The sequence below is a fragment of the Schistocerca americana genome, chromosome 8, assembly GCF_021461395.2.
Source record: "Schistocerca americana isolate TAMUIC-IGC-003095 chromosome 8, iqSchAmer2.1, whole genome shotgun sequence".
In the NCBI taxonomy this organism is placed as follows: Eukaryota; Metazoa; Arthropoda; class Insecta; order Orthoptera; family Acrididae; genus Schistocerca; species Schistocerca americana.
This window is the reverse complement of record NC_060126.1, coordinates 25,717,725-25,741,063: the sequence shown is the minus strand read 5'-3', so window position 1 is coordinate 25,741,063 and position 23,339 is coordinate 25,717,725. Positions and strand designations below refer to the sequence as shown.

The 23,339-nt window shown below is 39.2% G+C and overlaps 1 protein-coding gene across 1 annotated transcript in view; it reads left to right on the top strand.

Moving 5' to 3' along the window:
- The window catches only part of LOC124544863 (nicastrin), a 130,043-nt gene that overhangs the window by 36,092 nt on the left and 70,612 nt on the right, over positions 1-23,339 (top strand). The window contains exon 4 of the mRNA XM_047123574.1: positions 4,249-4,658. Within this exon, the coding sequence (XP_046979530.1) occupies positions 4,249-4,658 (410 nt within the window). The remainder of the gene's footprint in view (positions 1-4,248; positions 4,659-23,339) is intronic.

Sequence of the window (23,339 nt, the reverse complement as noted above, 5' to 3'; positions counted from 1 at the left end):
CACAATGAATGGTTCATTGTAATAAAGATGGTCACAAACCCATGGCTGATGACAGTAACGAAAGTATATATGCTTACTCACTCTGCAGATGAGGAAGCCATTGGACATGTATGAGTTAAAAGAAATTTTTCATGATGTTAAGGAAGATTGAAAGTTGGTGATGGGAAACTCGAATTCAGTAGGACAACAAAATGAGAAGGAAAAAATAGTACTTAAGCTGGGGGTAAGAAATGAAAAGGGAAGCCACCAGGTAGAATTTTACAGAATTTTGCACCATGGAAATCATGAAAGAAGTGTGTGTATGTGGAAGAGACCTGGAGACACCAGGTATGTTGAAATTTTGCAGCAGTAAGATGAAATGTAAAAATCATATTTTACACTGTGAAACAATTCCAGTAGCAGCTGTGGACCTTATTGATCATCAAACACAAATTAAAGCTGAAGGAATTCGAGAGATGTGAGATGTAAATGAGACGAGGCCTAAATAGTTGAAACAGCCACATGTTGTAGAGAATTTCAAGGGGAGGATGTTGTAATGAATGACTGTAACAGATGAAAGAAATGCAATAGTACAAGATTGTAGATAAAATAGCGAGGACAGCAGAGGAACAGTTAAAAAAATACAAAAAATTGTAGAAATCCAGGTTAATGCATGAAGCATTAAATTTGATTGATGGGAAGAATAAATACAAAAATGTAGCAAGTGAAGTAGGCAGTTGGTAATATACAAACATCTAAAAAAAAAATGAGACAGACAGACTGTACAAAATGGCAAAATACAGATATACATTATTAACAACAAACTATCAATATACACCTTAATACTATTTATTCTTACACCAGTTGCTTGTAACCTAGTAAAATAAATGCCTCTGCTGCCTCAGTTATACCCGATCTTTATCTTTATTTCAGTTCTTTGTGTGTTCTGTCAATTATATTCATAACAACTTTTATTTTAAACTACTGGATGTGACTGGAAGCCCAAGAAAATTTTATCAGTATACATCGCCACGGAACTATGCATTCGAATAAATAAGATACATTTTCTCTATAAAAACAGTGCTACATGCTGGACATTTACATAGCTGGATTTTTTTGTTAAGATTAATCTACAATAAAATTTGATAAATGTAACCCAACCACATACATACTGCGAAGAATTCTTCTGGGTTGTATGGCCGTGGTCCATGGAACTCTTCTATCCCTGATGTTCCATTCAAAGCTACGTTGGACATCTTCAGAGGTGCTCCTGGTTGTGCTGAGTGTTGCTCTCAAGACTCAGCAGCATTCCACAAATGTGTGATTGGTGTACGCTGCATTCTGAGGGTTTGTACCCATTCCTTGTGCAGCCCATGAAACATCTGAACCGAGGTGATTAAGCAAGCAGACAAAAATTTTGTGAAGGGTTGGCTGCACACACAGACATATTGCAGTAATTTTATTTATAGATGGGTGCAGATTGACACGTAGTGGTATCATGAACACCTGCAGTTCTCATACAATATGATGGAGAACCCACATGACACTTGGGAAACAAAATTCCAAATTAGGTTCTCAGTGAACGTCTTGTGTGGTATGATTGATGACCTGTTGATAGGACATGTGTACCCGCCAAATTGCATGATGGCTACAGCATATGCACATTTCCTGATAGAAGACTAGCTGCACTTTCAGAAGGCTTGACATTAGAGCTACAACAAGAAATGTACTTGCAACATGATGGAGCACTGATTCACTGTACCAAACAAGCATCTCAGTATCTGAATAACAAATTTCTTCAATTGTGGGTTGGCTGTGGCAGACCCATCAACTGCCCTGACAGATCACCCGACCTAACCCTGCTAGACTTCTGTTTATAGGGCTGTTTAAGGGGGGTGTGTACACTCCAAAGGTGGACACAGGCGAAGAACTTGTCACTCACATCACCGACGCTGTTGCCCACATTAAGACCCAGCTAGAAGATCTTCGATGTGCAACACAACACACACTCCAATGCACTGACAAGCGCATTGGGATGAGTGGGAGACTTTTTGAACACCTATTGTAGGATGGACCAATCATCTGTCCCACCATTATTCTGTCTGCCACAGCACCTACAAAGCATTTCCATAAGTAATATTTACATTTGTCTTCATAACCATTCATGGATGTGAGTAGCCTTCAACATACTGCAGTTCTGTAACAATCAAAAACTGGACAGATGTTTATAGGACTTTTTCAGTTTATTTTCATATGTAGAATTCACCTCACAAATTATGTGACATTACTCCTGAATCGCTCTGTACCATTCCTAATTCAAGTTCTGATCAGTATACACACTCAGGTATTTTTGAACAGTAAGTTTTTACATACTTCCTTTGTTCCATGCTGTTTTGGAATTAATGCTGATATATCTTCCATTGTAGAGAGCTGAACAAAAGGCTTTTTTTTACATCATAGAGCATTTACTGAGAACCAGTCAATAATGATTTCGAATGTTTCATTTACTGATAATTTTTTGTTGTTTATGGCAAGGGTAGAAGTGGTACCAAAATTGAACCCCTTGGAATGACTAGTAATTTGTCCCAATAAGAATAAAATTTATCACGAGAGCCAGTTAATGTGTTCCTTAGGTTACTATCAATTGAATAGTAAGTGAAGCACATACTTATTATATCTGTAAAGACATAAACTTTAAGCTTCATCAAAAGGATGTTGTGATTTGTACTGTAAAATGCATTAGATACATCACAAAAAATCCCAGTTTGTGAAATCTCATAATTCAAGTATTTTATAAGATCGTGCAGTGAAATGCTAGAGGCCACATTCAATGGAGAGGCTCTTCTGAAAACTGATTAATTCGGACTCCTATATTTTCAGGTACCGGTACTTTTGGTCATTATTAAATAATAGTGGACCAGATCAGTAGTTATTAATGTCTGTTGTGCCAGTCTTAGATGGGGTCTGACAATGGTGTACTTTTGTCTGTCTAGAAAGATACCTTGTGCAAGTGAAGCATTAAATAACTGTACCAGAACAACATGCCCTTAACATTTTACTTGGAGTGTTATCCACCCCATGAAATTTTTTTCTTTTAAGAGAGCTAATGATTATTTTCTTGATTTCATTGGAAGACGTTGGAGTGAGCTCAGATCGATTGAATGCTTATAGTGCCAAGTGTTGCATATACTTCAATACTTTTTCTTTTTACTGACTGTACAAAGTTTCTAAGTTACATTTAGAAAGTGATTGTTAGAACAGCTTGTGGTAGGTTTAGTTTCATGGACTACTTGATTATTACTTTTATTTACTAGAAATAGTTCCTTAGTAAGCTTTCCAATTTCTGCTATAACTATGTTTCATACTGTTTTAATTTTATTTTCAGAATAGATACCTTGTATAAATTTAAATCAGTTGCACATCTGTGTTTCTCCTGACCATTAGGTATACATGAGACAGTGTTTTCATGCTGACTGCTTAATATTTACTTTACTATATTGCTTTTTTTGGGAGAAAATAAGCTACTTATATATCTAAGTGCAGAAAACTATTTTGCAGTACACTAGTACTTGTCATGCAGCATTTATAATGCACATCATCACTTGCAGTGTAGTAACAGGAATTTTCTGTGCCTGAATCTGAATAATAAAGTAAGTCGTAGGAGTGGCCAATGTAATATGCTTTTAATTTTCTTTTGAATTGGTAGGGATTCCCAGTTTTTTGGTTTGTTAGATGGGAGTTTGTTGGATATGTTTGTGCAGGAGCATGTAACTCCAGTCTGAGCCCTAAAATCTGTGTAAAAATTCTCGTAGGATAAAAGGGCGCACAAGTAATTAAAACAGCTGATAGTACATATCTGATAGTACATATCTTTAAGTTGTGTTGTGTTCTGCTGACCTTAGTGTAAGACATTACCATATACTTTGATATCTTTTCATTTACAGAGTGGGCATGTATTATTCCCTCTTCTGCTGTTACCTCACATGTTTTATGTCTTTTGCTTCATTTGCAGTATCATCTGCATATGGATGTAACAGGATCTCACCATTTTGCACATGTCATCGTCTATTATCTGTAGGCTAACAAAATAGATTTTTGTCATATGGATAAGCTGTCCAAATTATTAAGTTTATTTTTTTTTTTAAATATATTGAAATTGAAATATTGCAGCTTTGTTACTAACATAGGTGACATAACATGAATGTAAATAATTTCTGCCTTAACATTTGGTAGCTTGAAAGCACAACTTACTTTCACATTTCTCTGCAGGGATGTGCTGTTGCCATTGCGTGATTCCGGAAAGGTCAGTGGTGTGTTGCTCGCATATGACACAGCTACTGATCTGCCACAACACTATTCACCTGACGATACCTGCCCCAATCGGTACTCAGGACAGAAGAAGTGTGACGACAATGCCCCGTGGAACCCTGAGGGAATGGGACTCCTGCAAATTGACTGGGGCTTTCCAATGTTCTACATCAAAAGCAATTCTAATGATAGTTCTGGGAACCTGCGGAAGATAAGAGAGTGTCACCAGCGCTATAACAGCGCTGACACTCAGGCTGGACGGACACTTTGTGCTATAGAGATGAATTCATACATGTCTGCAGCTGTCAGTTCAGAAGTGTGTGTTAGGCGAAATGGAGTGAAAAATAATTTCCATCCAGGTGAGACACAGGGTATGTTTCCCATTCTACTTTTTCCTTTTAGAGTTCGCAAATGTTTTCAATATTTACTGCCTCGTATTGTCAGATTGATACTGATAAAATCTATAACTAATATCACCCATCATTTATACCTGTTTGTAATTTAAAATTATTTATAATGTAAATGTTGGAGTTATCTTTGTTTGGGTTTTTGCTATTATCTGTGTGCACACATGCCAGGTGAGTTGTCTTTTTTTTTTTTTGTCTTTTAAGAATGACAGACTCATTTAAAATCAAACAATGGGAACTCCAAGTAGGAATATTAACAATGTAGGAAAGGACACTTACATATAGCTTTTGTCCACTGCCTTCATTAGTAAAAGAGAGATATGCAACAATCACTCACACAAGCAAGCACCCCTCATACGGGCCAGAATGCTGGCCTGAGATGCTGGAGAATTAAACAGTGGAAAATCCAGGATGGAATGTAAAGATGTGTGCGTGTATGTGCATCTATTGTTGACAAAGGCCATTTGCCGAAAGCTTTAAGTGTGAAAATATTTCTGTTGTGCCTATCAGCAACTCAGCATCTCCATTATTGATCACCGTGTAAAATGTTTGTGCTATAACTAGTTGTGTAATACGTTGCACGGCACCAGATGCTGAGTGCACTACGCTTAAAATATTTTGCCAATGGCATTTGTGCTGGCCTGTCACCAGAGGCTGCCTGTGGTGGGCCACCTGACTTGTAGACACAGCACAGCATCCATTGTTCTGTCTACTGGAGCCCCCCTCTTTATAGGTGTTTTGCAGCAGGCACTCACTCTCATACTGTGTTTATACTTTTTGTCAGCAGCTGCTTACATCAGTAATTAGGGTGTTTCGTTGTTTGTGTCTGTGTTCTCAACTGTTGTTTGCTTGTGTGTGGAAGAACAAAACATGTAAGGCTTGCCGGCTGGAGTGGCCGTGCGGTTCTGGGCGCTACAGTCTGGAGCCGAGCGACCGCTACGGTCGCAGGTTCGAATCCTGCCTCGGGCATGGGTGTGCGTGATGTCCTTAGGTTAGTTAGGTTTAATTAGTTCTAAGTTCTAGGGGACCGATGACCTCAGAAGTTAAGTCGCATAGTGCTCAGAGCCATTTGAACCAACCATGTAAGGCTTTCTTTCTTTCTTGGATTTCTCCTCCATAAATCTGTGTCTAAAGACATGCCTGTCATTGCATTGTGTGTGTGTGTGTGTGTGTGTGTGTGTGTGTGTGTGTGTGTAGGTAGAATTCTATTGTTGTCATCAACAGCCCTAAAAAACCTATGGGGCTTAGGTGGCTTGATTTCCGTGGCTGCAATTGCAATTGCCAGTTTGTTATCAATCCTCATCATGATTCCTATACTGATTCTGTGGTTGTGATGCCACCATTTGATTAGTTCTTCCCAAAGGGGTGCATCAGAGTACACTACATTGCAAGAATCCCTCTTTGACTTAAGTGTTAAATTTTGCTCTGTCTTTTGAAGTATCTTGTGCTGCTGGTGGTAAGATTGTGACTTAGTGTGACATTGCCGTGGTGACTGTTGTTCCTGGTCGTCAGGCGACAGTCTGTTCTTGTGGGAAGGACAACGTGGCGGCTGTACAAACATGGCTTCCAATGCCACATTGGATGGGAACATACTAAACAACAACAACAACAACAACAACAACGGTCGCACTCTGTGCTCCCATTTTGCCCATACAGTTCCAATCAACATGAGTGTCCTAAGTGCTGGGCAACTTGGATCAACTGTATGAGAAAAGGACATGTAGCATCTGTGTGTCATTCCCCACCCCCTACATGTACATCTACATCTACATCTACATTTATACTCCGTAAGCCACCGAACGGTGTGTGGCGGAGGGCACTTTACGTGCCACTGGCATTACCTCCCTTTCCTGTTCCAGTTGCATATGGTTCGCGGAACTGCCGGAAAGCCTCCGTGCGTGCTCGAATCTCTCTAATTTTACATTCGTGATCTCCTCGGGAGGCATAAGTAGGGGGAAGCAATATATTCGGTACCTCAGAAATGTACCCTCTCAAAACCTGGACAGCAAGCTACACCACGGTGCAGAGCACCTCTCTTGCAGAGTTTGCCACTTGAGTTTGGTAAACATTTCCATAACGCTATCACGCTTACCAAATAACCTTGTGACGAAATGCGCTGCTCTTCTTTTGATGTTCTCTATCAACCCGACCTGGTACAGATCCCACACTGATGAGCAATACTCAAGTATAGATCGAACGAATGTTTTGTAAGCCACCTCCTTTGTTGATGGACTACATTTCCTAAGGACTCTCCCAATGAATCTCAACCTGGCACCTGCCTTACCAATAATTAATTTTATATGATCATTCCACTTCAGATTGTCCCGTATGCATACTGAGATATTTTACAGAAGTAACTGCTACCAATGTTTGTTCTGCTATCATATAATCATACAATAAAGGATCCGTCTTTCTATGTATTCGCAATACATTACATTTGTCTGTGTTAAGGGTCAGTTGCCACTCCCTGCACCAAGTGCCTATCCACTGCAGATCTTCCTGCATTTCGCTGCAATTTTCTAATGCTAAACTTCTCTGTATACTACAGCATCATCCGTGAAAAGCCGCATGGAACTTCCGACGCTATCTACTAGGTCATTTATATATATTGTGAAAAGCAATGGTCCCATAACACTCCCCTGTGGCACGCCAGATGTTACTTTAATGTCTGTAGACGTCTCTCCTTTGAGAACAACATGCTGTGTTCTGTTTGCTAAAAACTCTTCAGTCCAGCCACACAGCTGGTCTGATATTCGGTAAGCTCTTACTTTGTTTATCAGGCGACAGTGCGGAACTGTATCAAATGCCTTCCGGAAGTCAAGGAAAATGGTATCTACCTGGACATGGATGGTAAATGTGTATCTTCAGTGCTTACGAATCGTAACAAACTATTTATCAAAGTACAAGTGATGGACAAAGTGCTCTGATCTCCGGCTTTGTCTGCAGTTACTCGATATTTGGTGGGTTACAACAAGCAGCATACTTTGATTTTGGGGCAATTTATGGCTCCCACTATGTATAGATGTGTGGTTTATTCCTTGACTTTTTTGGTAGTCTGTGATGCTGTTACTGCAGATTTATCCGGTCTGGGTGCTTTTAGTGCTTTTCTATGTTGAATAAGGTGTCCTTCATATTCAATCAGATCCCTTACCGAAAGTCAGATTCTGTGTGTTCTGGGTTCCCAAACGTCTTCTCGAGTGGGTTAAATTGTGCCACTAACTTCGTGGCCCATTTTTTTCCCATGCATGCCGTATTCTAGGGCTGCGCGTGATCAAGTGAAATCAGAATTGGACTGGCTGATGTTGTTGGGATCATATAACCTATTACATTGACTGGGTGGGCTACCCGCCTTGTGATTGTTTAAAAACTGACTGATGAGCTTCGCCCCTGTGGCAAGTTTAAAGTTTCAATTAATGCTCAGTCTATCATTGACACTTACCCAATCTGGACGAGTTATTGACTAAACTCACTAAGGGCCAGTTTTTCTCTGAAACTGACTATTTACAGGTTCTTTTGGATGAGGATCCGAAATGGCTTCTTGTGATTAACACTCCCTTTGGGTTGTACCAATATCAGTGCCTTCTGTTTGATTAGTGCACCAGTAATTTTTCAGCATTTTTTTGGAACAATTGACAATGTCAATCTGTGATGCATCAACTATCTCAATCATATCATCATAACAGGTGCATCAATGGAAGAGCAGTTACATAACTTATGCATCTTGTTCATGATCTTACCTACTGCAGGGTTGAAATGCAACTTGACCAAGTCATGCATTTTTCAGGAATATATTGTGTATTTGGGTATTAAGGTGTCTCAGAATGGTGCTTATTTTTAATGAAATCATGTCACAGCTCTGCCTCACCCTACAAATGTCAAAGAACTCCAACCATTTTTCAGTACAATTGTTTACTGTCACAATCTTTTTCTGGGTGTGGCTGCATTTGATCTATCCCCTCCACGAGTTTTTCCACGAGAATGTTCCTTTTCAGTAGACACTGAGCTGCGAGCACGCCTTCATGCTTTTGAAATATAAACTATATTCTCCTCCATGTTTGGCTACTTTCCATCTTGGCCGTGTTGGCTACAGATGCCTCTCAATATGGATTCGTGCACATTCTAGCACATTGATATGAAGATTAATCTGAATGTCTGATAGCTTGTGTGTCAAAAAAACTCAATTCCGCCCAGCAGTGCTACTCCCAAGTTGAAAAGGAAGTGTTTGCTATCGTCTATGCCTTGAAAAAAGTTTTGATTGTTCTTGTGTGGGTCTAAGTTCCACTTCATTACTGACTATGAGCCCTCAGTTTTGTTGTTCAGACCTTCTGCTTTGTTGCTCGACAAAACAGCACATTGCCTCCAGCATTGGGCTGTCTCACTACGACTGTGAAATACACTTTGGCCCACCGCACAGCATACCAATGCCAAAGTGCTGTCCCGGCTTCCGATGGGACCAGATCCCACTTTTGATAAGGTTGAACGCCTTTGTTTTCACTTAGATATTAAGGTGCAACACACAGTGGAGTGGTTTCCTATTATAGGCTCCCGAATCACAGCAGCTGTCCGTGCCCATCTTATTTTGCGTTGAGTTGTTCACCTCATTCAGCACTGTCAGCTGGACAGGCCTTCGGGCAGGGCTTCTGATCCTTTGCGTAACTATTTTGCCCTATCACTGCCTTTTGGTATTTGATGTTCTCTTAACAACATTCGGACCGTCACCTAAAGTTGCGATCCCAGCCATCCTACAGTGGAATGTGCTCCTTCATCAAGGACATTGGAGGTTCTTGTAGATTATGTTATTGGCCTGTCAGAACTTGTTTTGGCCTGGTATTGATGGTGACATTGTACATCTTTTTTTGACTTGATGTCAGTGTACTACCCAACAGGCAGCAGCTCCCACAATGCTTTCTCTGTAGCCCACACTGCAGCATCCGTGGGAACACGTGCCTGTTGATTTTGTGGGACCCTTCCTTAACTATTACTGGTTGTTGATGCTTTCTCTAAGTTTCCATACATTATCTGCTGTCCTTTGATGTCAGCCGCAGCTGTGATTCAGGTCATCTCCAAAATTTCTACTATTTAAAGACTGCCTTATATGATTACGATAGGTAAAGGTCTACATTTCACGTCTCAGAACTTCCACGATTTCTACACCCATAGAGGCATTTGCCACGCGACTGCGCCTCCTTCCCACCCCACCTTCCCCCGCCAATCTAGTGGTAAGGTGGAGCGTCTCGTCCACACATTCCAGGTTCGAGTGAAGAAGTATGTCACTGACTCCTCCACAGACAATGCCTCGACACGCTTCTCGAGTTGCTACAAGTTTACGCCGGTGGAGGATCGAAGTCCCATGGAGATGCTCCACGGTTGCCAGTCACACACCCTCCTGCATCTGCTCGTGCCACCCCACTGCCACTTTTGGCACATCCCTCGTCGCAGTTCACTCTTGCCTCTGCAGTCTGGGCTTGGGGGTTTGGCCGCTGACTGAAATGGATTCAGGCGACAGTCCCAAGTTGCTGAGGCCAGTGATGGGCTGGTGGCACACCACCACAACTGACTGCATCCCTGCTGCCCCCCGTACTCACCAGTTCTGGCCCGGAGTCTCTCGCAGCAGCTGTCATCGGCTACAGCATCCTCTGCAGAGGCCGTGTATGTTTCAACGTCTGCCCACCTTAACTACCAGAGCCCTCCTTTTCACAAGCACATTGCAGCCAGCACTTGCTCTTGTGCTTGTTTGTTCTTATTGTCAGCAATTATTTATATTGTACTTGGACTGTTTCTAGGTCATTTGCTTGTATGTGGAAGAAGAATAAACTTTGGTTCATCGTGGCTGTGCCATTTGTCTTATTACAGTGTGATATAGTTTGCACAATGGAGTTGTCTTATTTTGATGTAATAGCATTCAGAATACAGTAACTTTATTTTCGAGCAGCTTTTCGAATGTGTGCTAATCGTGTCATTGAAATAGTCTAAAAGAAGGTCGTAGTGTGGAGAGTTATGAAATTTCTGGATACTCATCTTGTGAATGTTGCAGTTCGTCTTGTTTCCGTGATAGCTAAGAAAAATTGGAGAGGAGCTCCACATTATGCAAGTCGCCATTTTGTAGGTTTGTTTTCAGTCAGACTTGTTTCAGCACCTTTTTAGCTACATTCAGTGGGTTTATTAGTTTACTGGCTGCTACCTGCTGCTTCGCTCACATATCAGTAGTTTTATTATGATGAGTGATGGTGAGTAAGCGAGCTAGTAATTTTACAAGATGTCTGTGTGTATATAGTGGTGTAGAGACGTATTTATAAAAAATATATGCAATGCTGGTATGTAGGTACATGATGACTGTGTTTATATTATTTTGCTGTACGTCAAATAAAAAAACTTGCTTTATAATTTCTAATTATATTTTTAAAAAATGCCTCAACTCATTACATCCACGCAGAAGTATAGTTTTTAGGGTTTTTCTGGCTCACCTAGTACTGGATACGAGATTTTGCCACCAGAACGCATTCCAACCATTTCTCCCTTCCTTTTTAATGCATTATGGTGTCTAAATTTTTATGCTACTCTCTGTGATGACTAATTTATGATTAACATAGTTATTTAATAGATCATAATCAAATGCAGCCACACCAGATTAAATTAGATTATATTAGATTCAGTTTTCATTCCATTGACCTGAAATTGAGATGATTCTTGTTGGTGTGGAACCAAAAGCCTCCCATGTTCCACATATAAAGGTATGAATCTCAGTTTGTGGTACAGGCTTTAAAGGATGTCACCGTTGTGAGTCTTCAAAAGTCTTGGAAGCTATGATAGACGTGTGACACTCAGTGACTAAAATGCAATTTGGCTTGTGACTACTCTAATGTCTCTGTAGCTCGTAAGACGACCTGACATTATGCATCCAAGATCCAGCAGACATGAGATTGTTCTGAGGTTTGTTGGATCTGAGTAACTTTCACAGCTTGAGCTCTTTCAGAACTATGCGCAAAATCAGACTTACGTTTGCGAGGCTTATAGCGTAGTTTTAAATTCTCGGGCTTACCGTCTGATTTTATTGTTGTACTTTCACCAAAATGCTCACAGCAACGTTGGATTTGCAGTGTCATGGAATAATCTATAGACATTAAGAGTAGCCAACCATCGTGCCAGTGTCATTTGCATGCCACTCACAAATACCATATTAAAAGATGTTCACAATACTGAGAGAGAGAAAACTTTCTGCAGTACTCTATGGTCTGCCTCAGTGGTCAAGCTATCTCCATACCAGAGAGATAAAACTAACTCTCTCTCTCTCTCTCTCTCTCTCTCTCTCTCTCTCTCTCTCTCTCTCTCTCTCTCTCTCTTTGCTCCATACCAGATACTATCAGAATAAATTCAGCAGTAGTGTCGTAAAAACATAACATAAAGAGTTACAGGTAGTATGGAAATATGGATCAAACACATAGAGGATTGTATAAAAATAGCATTCATTTTGTTGAATCATATTACAGTATGTAGAACATGTCAAACAATAGAAGCATTTTACAAATATGTTAAAAGTTCAACAATTGGAGTGTAGAAGACTTTTTCAAAGAGTAATTATTGTTCCAAATTTCATGTTATTTTCTTCAAACCAATAAATATGTTGTACTACACTGTTTCTAAAGGAGCCTATGCTCTTCCTTGGTGTTCAAGCTATCTCCATAACAAATTTCATCAAACTGGCTCAGTGGTTTAGTCGTGTAAGTGTAACAGACAGTTACTTTTGCATTTATAATATTAGTATGGATTTTCTTTCCGCAGAATTGTTGTAACATGTTAACATATGGGGGGAGGGGGGTGTTATACGAACTTTTGGCACAAAATATTTATGTTTGTAAAAGGAACAATTATTCTCAAATATTTTACACTAATTTGCATACAGTACAGATTTGAGACGTGTCACTGACTTGAGGCATTCTGTATTGTTCATTTACAATGGATCTAAACATTTTAAGTTTATAGCAAATTTTGGGAATAAATTTGATATATACAGTTGTTTGTTTATGTCACATGATGCTGTTGGTTGTTTATGATCCACCTCAGAAGCCACAGCTTGTCACCTGTAAACAACAAAATATTTATTATTCTTCTGTTTATTGTTCATTTCCAGCAGAGAATCACTGTACACTGACTTATTTGGTGTGTTATTTGCAGTTTTTGGTATAGTGGTGTTTTCTGCCTTGTTTGTGTGTAGAGGTAATGTGCATATTTCTTTCACTGTTGTTGTTACGCGTGCATTTTTTTAAATTTGTTTTTGCCAAGCAATAACATCACAGAATTAACAAGTGATCCAACAAACCGATACCAAAGAAACTTACAAAAAAAACTCTGGAAACCATAGAAACAATTTTCACACACACACACACACATATGAAAATAATGATGCAAGGAAAGTCCCCAGCCCCTCTCTAAAATTATTACCTAAAATTCACAAACCAAATATCCTAATATGACCACTGATAAACTTTAACGATGCACCAGCACACTATTAAACGACACACACACACACACACACACACACACACACACACACACACACACACACACGTGTGCGCGCGCAGTGTATTCTGCCTTACGGAAGATCTTGTCATGGGGGAAGCCTCATTAGAGAGGTCCACCGCATGAGCATCTTGGGAAGTGATTCCAGTGGTGATTTCCTGTTGCCTTCCACTGATGATGATGAAATGATAATGAGGACAACACAACACCCAGTCCCTGAGCGGAGAAAATATCCGATCCAGCCGGGAATCAAACCCGGGCCCCGGTGTGACAATTCGCTGCGCTTACCACTCAGCTATCAAGACGGACACAGACAAATACAAGCACACTGAAAACAGAAGTGTAAAGGACTCGAGTGGCTTAATAGAAGTAATGAAAACATTGCAAACACAGTGACATTAATTTCATTTGTCACACTGCCCATGCACACTCACATTTCAACAGAAGAAAGCACCAACATCATATAAAGAATCTTGCAGTTACGAGGAAACATATGTGCAAAAAAATAGAAGAAATATCAACCATACTCATGCTCATTACAGAACAAAACTACTTCATATTCAGCAACAAGTTTTACCTGCAACAAGAACGACTATCTGTGGGATCTGCAATCTGTGGCCTCCCAGCTGAAATTTTCATGTCACACAGAAAATCCTTTGACAAAATAGTTAAACCAATGCAGCACAAAACAAAATATTGCTGCAGATATATGGGAATTATAATGTGTAGATAGATGAATCACTGTCTCATATAAAAGAAGCCCACAAAGACATAAACACTATCTAATCACAAATATAGTTCACCATTGAACACAGAAAACTAAATTTCTTAGACCTCACCATTAACAAGAGAAACAACAAACATGAGTTCACAATTTATAGGAAATGTACAATCATCAGCACCAACATTCATAACCAGTCCAGTCACCACATAACCCATAAACAATCCAGTTTCAAGATATTTGCCACACACACTGAACAAAACATCTATGAACAAACATGGCCACACTGAAGAACTGAACACAATATAACACACAGCTCAGGAAGATGGATATGACCCAAAGACAGTAGATGAAATAAACTAAAAATACAGAAACAGGCAACACATAATCAGGAAACATAACATACACAAATACGACACATCTCACAACAAATCAGTGGACAGAAAGCAACAAATGGCACGTAATCACCTATAACAAGAAAGTTACACACAGGGTAGGCAATACACTGAAGAGACAAGGACTCAACATAGCATACAGAATCCATAACACAACGCGGTACAGACTGGGAAAATGTACCACCAATACTGTCAAACACAGCCACTCAGTATGTTTTCCCAGTCTGTCATTTTGTGTATGTGGGTCAAAAATGCAGGAATATTAGAACCAGGTATACAGAACATCTCAGAGCATTGAAAAGTAATAGCTCTCACTCAGCATTTGCTGATCACCTACTAGCACAGAATCTCCATCCAATGAACACAGAAAATCATTAAAGTTAGTAGTGACCTACACCAGAAACTAACAATAGAAGAAAATTATTACATCCAAAAATCAGTAGCCCAAGGAAGGAAATTAATAAACAAATACACATTACTATGCAATAAAACACTTTTTCCCACAATAGAGGAACTATACAAGTGACCCCACCCCAAAACTTCATATTGTCACTGTTGTGTCTAGGCAAGACAGCCTAGACACAATGAGAGGAAGCCGAAAGGCACGCGCTTAAACTCACGCAGGCTGGCGTGAGGTCTGAAACAGGATACGTAATGAATGCTATAAAGAAAAGTACGTAGCTTCTGGAATACTTAACTTTAATCCACATTTGTAGAACATCGCTCTTGATGATACATTAATAGAATCTCAATATCAATTGAATACGGCGCCTTGCTAGGTCGTAGCAAATGTAGCTGAAGGCTATGCTAACTATCGTCTTGGCAAATGAGAGCGTATTTGTCAGTGTGGCGTCGCTAGCAAAGTCGGCTGTACAACTGGGGCGAGTGCTAGTACGTGTCTCTAGACCTGCCGTGTGGTGGCGCTCGGTCTGCTATCACTGACAGTGGCGACACGCGGGTCCGACGTGTACTAATGGACCGCGGCCGATTTAAAGGCTACCACCTAGCAAGTGTGGTGTCTGGCGGTGACACCACAGTCACCCTCAATAATTAAATTCTCCCCCTGTGCTCCACACCTCCACACCATTCACTCTACTCCTCCTCCCCCCCCCCCCCCCTCTCTCTCTCTCTCTCTCTCTCTCTCTCTCTCTCTCTCTCTCTCTCTATGTATTTGACAATAACTGCGACAAGTGGTTAACATGTAACAACAATTTTGCACAAAAAAATAAACAAATAAACCTACTGAGGATTGACAAAAAGTGCCAAAACATGTCTGGGTGGAAACAAAACTACAGAACTGTGTCTTGCCTAAGGCAGAAATCCTCTCCAATTTTTGGACACTTGATACACACGTAACACAACAACAACAATAACAACAGTAATAATAATAATAATAATAATAATAATAATAATAATAATAACCCCGTGGAGGCCCGGGAAAAGAATAGGCCTCCGGTATGTTCTGCCAGTCGTAAAAGGTGACGAAAAGAACAAACCACTACTAGGGCTAACCCCCCTTTTAGTGTGATTAGTTGGTTCAGGACAGAACTAATGAAGCCTCGGACAAGCGGTGTCATGGTCGGGGACGACGCTTGAACCCTATGCCCGTCCACAATGGTAACGACACTGCTAGCCACACAGGAAATGATTTAAATCCAAATAGAGGTGTTTTGCAGGATATGCTTCCTGCAACCACTCTAGAAGGAAAACAAAGACAGAGATGGTCGGATGAAGTTAACCGACACCTCATGTTCTGTTATTACCAAGCAACAAACTTAGGAACCAACACAACTGGATACAGATCACAAGTATACACAACATTTATTACCAGATACCCAGAATTAATATTTTTAACGGAATAACGACTAGCTGATCAGATCCATGTAATAATCAGAAATAACAGGATACCCCAGTCAGAATTAGAAAACATCAAACAATAAGTACAACAAATACTGGAACAAAATAATGTGCAATCAGAAGAAGAAGAAAATACAGTAATGGACTCAAACATCCCAGAGCAAACAAGCAAAGAACAACACGCATCAATTAAACAATCAGAGGAAAATGAAATCTTAAGACAGCCACCAAAACAAGCACAAATAGAACACGAAGTGACACACATGTTAGATATAGAAGAAAAATTTCAGCTGACATATATAGAATACAAAGACACAAAACCAGACATTAGACCATTCTTGCATAGACCCCAAATAACCCACTAGTCGAAACAACAACAACAACAACAACTATCAACACAATCATACACAACAAAATAAATGAAAATACAGCTATGGAAGAGTTACAACTACTGGTTTATATCGGAGCACTCACTGCACTAAATACACACACTAGGCAGAGATCGGAACCAACCAACACACAGAAGAAACCCACAAAACCAGCATGGCAACACAGGCTGCAGATCAGAATAGAAAAACTGAGAAAAGACATCGGACAGCTAACACAATTTATAAGGAATGAAATATCAGACAAAAAACGAAAAAGGTTAGGTAAAATCTCACAACAAGAAGCGATAGAGCAATTAGATGAAAAGAAGCAGAAATTACAAGCAGTGGCCAAACGACTTAAAAGGTACAAAAAAAAGTGAAAATAGAAGGGAACAAAACCAAACATTCAACACAAACTGAAAGAAATTTTACCAGACAATAGATAACACACACATTAAAATAGACAATCCACCAAACATAACAGACATGGAACACTTCTGGAGCGACATATGGTCAAACCCGGTACAACATAACACAGTGGATACAAGCAGAAACAGACACATACAAGATGATACCACAAATGCCTGAATTGATAATTTTGCAACATGAAGTCACCCAAGCAATTAATTCTACACACAATTGGAAAGCCCCTGGAAAAGATAAAATAGCAAATTTCTGGCTAAAGAAGTTCACCTGAAGACATTCACATCTAACTAAATTATTTAACAGTTACATTGCAGACCCATACACAGTCCCTGATACACATACACAAGGAATAACTTATCTGAAACCTAAAGATCAAGCAGACACAGCAAACCCAGCAAAATATCACCCCATAACATGCCTACCAACAATATACAAAATATTAACTTCAGTCATTACACAGAAATTAATGACACATACAACACAGAACAAAATTATAAATGAAAAACAAAAAGGCTGCTGCCAAGGAGCACGAGGATGTAAAGAGCAACTGGTAATAGATGCAGAGGTGACATATCAAGCTAAAACTAAACAAAGGTCACTACACTACACATACATTGATTACCAAAAAGCTTTTGATACTGTACCCCACTCATGGTTACTACAGATATTGGAAATATACAAAGTAGGTCCTAAATTGATACAATTGCTAAACATAGTAATGAAAAATTGGAAAACCACACTTAATATCCAAACAAATTCAAATAATATCACATCACAGCCAATACAGATTAAGTGTGGAATTTACCAAGGAGACTCATTAAGTCCTTTCTGGTTCTGCCTTGTTCTGAACCCACTATCCAACATGCTAAATAATACAAATTATGGATATAATATCACTGGAACATACCATCACAAAATCACACATTTGCTATACATGGATGATCTAAAACTACTGGCAGCAACAAATCAACAACTCAACCAATTACTAAAGATAACAGAAGTATTCAGCAATGATATAAATATGGCTTTTGGAACAGATAAATGTAAGAAAAATAGCATAGTCAAGGGAAAACACACTAAACAAGAAGATTACTTACTGGATAACCACAGCGACTGCATAGAAGCGATGGAAAAAACAGATGCCTATAAATATCTAGGATACAGGCAAAAATAGAATAGATAATAGAATAGATAATACAAATAATAAAGAAGAACTAAAAGAAAAATATAGACAAAGACTAACAAAAATACTGAAAACAGAATTGACAGCAAGAAACAAGACAAAAGCTATAAATACTTACGCTATACCAATATTGACCTATTCATTTGGAGTTGTGAAATGGAGTAACACAGAACTAGAAGCACTCAATACACTTACACGATCACAATGCCACAAATATAGAATACATCACATATATTCAGCAACAGAAAGATTCACATTAAGCAGAAAGGAAGGAGGAAGGGGATTTATCGACATAAAAAACCTACATTATGGACTGGTAGACAATTTAAGAAAATTCTTTATAGAACGAGTAGAAACTAGCAAAATACACAAAGCAAACACTCATATAAATACATTGGCTATGCCATTGCAATTTCATAACCACTTCTACAACACTTTAGATCACATAACATCAACAGATACGAAGAAAGTAAATTGGAAAAAGAAAACACTACATGGCAAGCACCCGTATCATCTAACACAGCCACACATCGATCAAGACGCATCCAACATATGGCTAAGAAAAGGCAATATATACAGTGAGACAGAAGGATTCATGATTGCAATACAGGATCAAACAATAAACACAAGATATTACAGCAAGCATATTATTAAAGATCCCAATACCACAACAGATAAATGCAGACTTTGCAAACAACAAATAGAAACAGTAGGTCACATCACAAGCGAATGTACAATACTAGCAAATACAGAATACACCAGAAGACATGACAATGTAGCAAAAATAAAACAAAACGTTCCCACATACCAGTATGCACCACAAAATGTTCTGGAGAATGATGACTACAAATTATACTGGAACAGAACCATTATAACAGATAAAACACCACCACATAACAAACCTGACATCATAATCACCAATAAAAAGAAGAAATTAACACAACTAATCGAAATATCCATACCAAATACAACAAATATACAGAAGAAAACAGGAGGAAAAAATGAAAAATACATCCAACTGGCTGAGGAAGTCAAGGACATGTGGCATCAGGATAAAGTTGACATTATACCAATTGTACTATCAACTACAGGAGTCATACCACACAATATCCACCAGTACATCAACGCAATACAGCTACATCCAAACGTATATATACAACTACAGAAATCTGTAATTATATGAATATAATAGAAGGAAACATTCCACGTGGGAAAAAATATATCTAAAAAACAAAGATGATGTGACTTACCAAACGAAAGCACTGGCATGTCGATAGACACACAAACATACACACAAAATTCTAGCTTTCGCAACCAACGGTTGCCTCGTCAGGAAAGAGGGAAGGAGAGGGAAAGACGAAAGGATTTGGGTTTTAAGGGAGAGGGTAAGGAGTCATTCCAATCCTGGGAGCGGAAAGACTTACCTTAGGGGGAAAAAGGACGGGTATACACTCGCACACACACACACATATCCATCCACACATATACAGACACAAGCAGACATATACAGAGGCAAAGAGTTTGGGCAGGGATGTCAGTCGAGGCGGAAGTGCAGAGGCAAAGATGTTGTTGAATGACAGGTGAGGTATGAGTGGCGGCAACCATTACACCAACGACCTGACAACAGCTTTCGCATCCCGCAACTACCCTCCCGACCTGGTCCAGAAGCAAATAACCAGAGCCACTTCCTCATCCTCTCAAACCCAGAACCTCCCACAGAAGAACCACAAAAGTGCCCCACTTGTGACAGAATACTTTCCGGGACTGGATCAGACTCTGAATGTGGCTGTCCAGCAGGGATACGACTTCCTCAAATCCTGCCCGGAAATGAGATCCATCCTTCATGAAATCCTCCCCACTCCACCAAGAGTGTCTTTCCGCCGTCCACCTAACCTTCGTAACCTCTTAGTTCATCCCTATGAAATCCCCAAACCACCTTCCCTACCCTCTGGCTCCTACCCTTGTAACCGCCTCCGGTGTAAAACCTGTCCCATGCACCCTCCCACCACCACCTACTCCAGTCCTGTAACCCGGAGGGTGTACACGATCAAAGGCAGAGCGACGTGTGAAAGCACCCACGTGATCTACCAACTGGCCTGCCTACACTGTGACGCATTCTATGTGGGAATGACCAGCAACAAACTGTCCATTCGCATGAATGGACACAGGCAGACAGTGTTTGTTGGTAATGAGGATCACCCTGTGGCTAAACATGCCTTGGTGCACGGCCAGCACATCTTGGCACAGTGTTACACCGTCCGGGCTATCTGGATACTTTCCACTAACACCAACCTATCCAAACTCCGGAGATGGGAACTTGCTCTTCAATATATCCTCTCTTCCCGTTATCCACCAGGCCTCAATCTCCGCTAATTTCAAGTTGCCGCCTCTCATACCTCACCTGTCATTCAACAACATCTTTGCCTCTGCACTTCTGCCTCGACTGACATCTCTGCCCAAACTCTTTGCCTCTGTATATGTCTGCTTGTGTCTGTATGTGTGTGGATGGATATGTGTGTGTGTGCGCGAGTGTATACCCATCCTTTTTTTCCCCTAAGGTAAGTCTTTCCGCTCCCGGGATTGGAATGACTCCTTACCCTCCCCCTTAAAACCCAAATCCTTTCGTCTTTCCCTCTCCTTCCCTCTTTCCTGACGCGGCAACCGTTGGTTCTGAAAGCTAGAATTTTGTGTGTATGTTTGTGTTTGTTTGTGTGTCTATCGACGTGCCAGCGCTTTTGTTTGGTAAGTCACATCATCTTCGTTTTTTAGAAATCTGTAATTATTAATACATGTTCAATTACCCGAAAGTTCCTAAATGCAATGTAACATATACCGTACAGTTAAAAGGAAGTCATGCTTGATCAAGGTCCGCTTCACTTTCCATTTTTAACCAGACATAATGTCTGAGAAAGGAAAGATAATAATAATAATAATAATAATAATAATAATAAGAATGTTTGTTAGCTACCTTCATACAGTACACAATAGCTATCCTTCAGCATTAATCAGTGTACCTGTGGAATTGATAAGCACCATATTTTGTTGCTAATGAAAAGCAGTTGAATCTAACAAGAAAAGCAGTAGGATTCTTAAAGTAGTGGTGTCTTTGCTCAATGTGTAAGGCACCGATTTGCAGCATTCTTTGATGTTTTATTTATTTATTTATTTATTTATTTAGCATCCAATAGGTCGCACATGTGATATAGGATTTGTCATTTGATTACAAAAAAACACATAACACCACATACACATAATAAATGGACAAACATATACAAACAGCAAAACAAATTACACAGACGTAGTACATAAGTAGTGTACAAGAACTTGTTACACAAAAACAAAAGTACGTGCTCATGATAAACAATTATAGATCAGGAACTACGCCTTATACACAAAACGTATTACGGATATTTAACAGACTTTTCATAAGTACCATAATTACGAAGTTGAAAACGTAATTAAATTAGTTTGAATTTTTAAAAAATAAGTACAGGTTTCAATCCACAGTCTGAGACAGGTATTCATTTACACTGTAGTAGCATTTTTCCATCAAGTATTTTTTTACCTCACACTTGAAATTATTTTTGCCTTTCAATTCTTTAATTTGAGATGGAAGTGCATTTAAAAGCTTTATTCCTAAGTGGCTAACATGTTTCTGACTTCTAGTTTTTGCTACATAGGAAATGTGGAAGTCTTTACAATGCCTTGTATTGTGATCATGGTAGCTTGAGGTGGTTTGGAGATTGCAGTTATTTTTATTGATCATTTCCAGGCATTTAAAAGTATATATTGATGGTATTGTCAGTATCTTTAGTTGTTTGAATAAGGGTCTACAGTGGATTTGTGGTGGGCTGTGTGTCATGATATGAATAGCTCTTTTTTGCATAATAAAAATGTCATTTAGTCTTGACCTGGTTTTTCCCCAAAAACTTATGCCATAGCTTGCAACTGATTGGAAATAACTAAAGTACACCGCTCTAATACATTCTTTGCTACATACCTTGGATATTATTCTAAACGCAAAACATGCTGAGCTAAGTTTCTGAGTAAGATATACACTGTGTTCATTCCAGTTTAAATCGTGGTCAATTCGCATTCCCAGAAACTTTGTGGTGCACACTTTTTCTATTTGTTTGCTATCCAGCATAAGGCACATATTTTCCCCTTGGCACTTGCATCCATACTGTATAAAGTTTGTTTTCTTTGTATTTAATGTCAGCTTATTTGAATAAAACCATGACTATGTATGAGAGCATTTTTTTCTGTTGTGGTACACAATGATTCTTTTATATCACTAATTATTATATTTGTGTCATCTGCAAATAGTAGAATTTTGGCTGAGCTGTCTGGAGCCTGTATATCATTGATATAAATTAGAAATAACAATGGGCCCAGAATGCTGCCCTGTGGAACACCTATTTCAATTTGTTTTGGTTCAGATATGAGTTTATAATTGTGAAGATTGTTGGATGATAAAGTAAGTGTGACAACAATGTTCTAGGAATAATGTGAATTGACAGTGGGTGGTCTTAGTTTTTAATAATTTCATTTACAGAAGTTGCATCTCTATAATGGTGTATATTTTGACTTGGTACACTGTGTAGAGGCTCTTTCATCATATAGGATATATGGAAGATGAGTGAATGAAGTTGTGAGTTATAGTTTATAGTTTCAATGAGTAATGTTAAAAGATGTGTGTGAGCTGATAGTTTCTTTTGTCAAGCTCACCTACTACTTTTTATGGTACAACCATTACACTCTGAAAATTATTTGTTGTGAAGTTAAGGACTTCTGTATTTTGCAAGCATCAATTGGCACTAGTTGTAGATGGAATGTGGCTCTACCAAGTATTAGACCACATTAGTTCGTGCTACAAAGGGGTTGAGTTCACCTTTTCAGTAGTAGAGTTTTAGCAATGGTACCCATACAATCATTTAGATTTTTTATTGTCCATTGTGATTGCATTGATTTTTTTTAATGCGTTATTTTGTTTCAATATGAATCATCCTCAGATCTGATTCTATAAGTTACAAAAATAACCCGTTCATATCAATGAACTTTAAATGCTGCATCCTATGTAACGTACAGTCAGATCTGTTGATGTTTCATTTTGAACTGAAAGAGTTCATTTTAAAAAATTAGTGCAATCAAGACAGGCAATATAAATATGTTTCACAA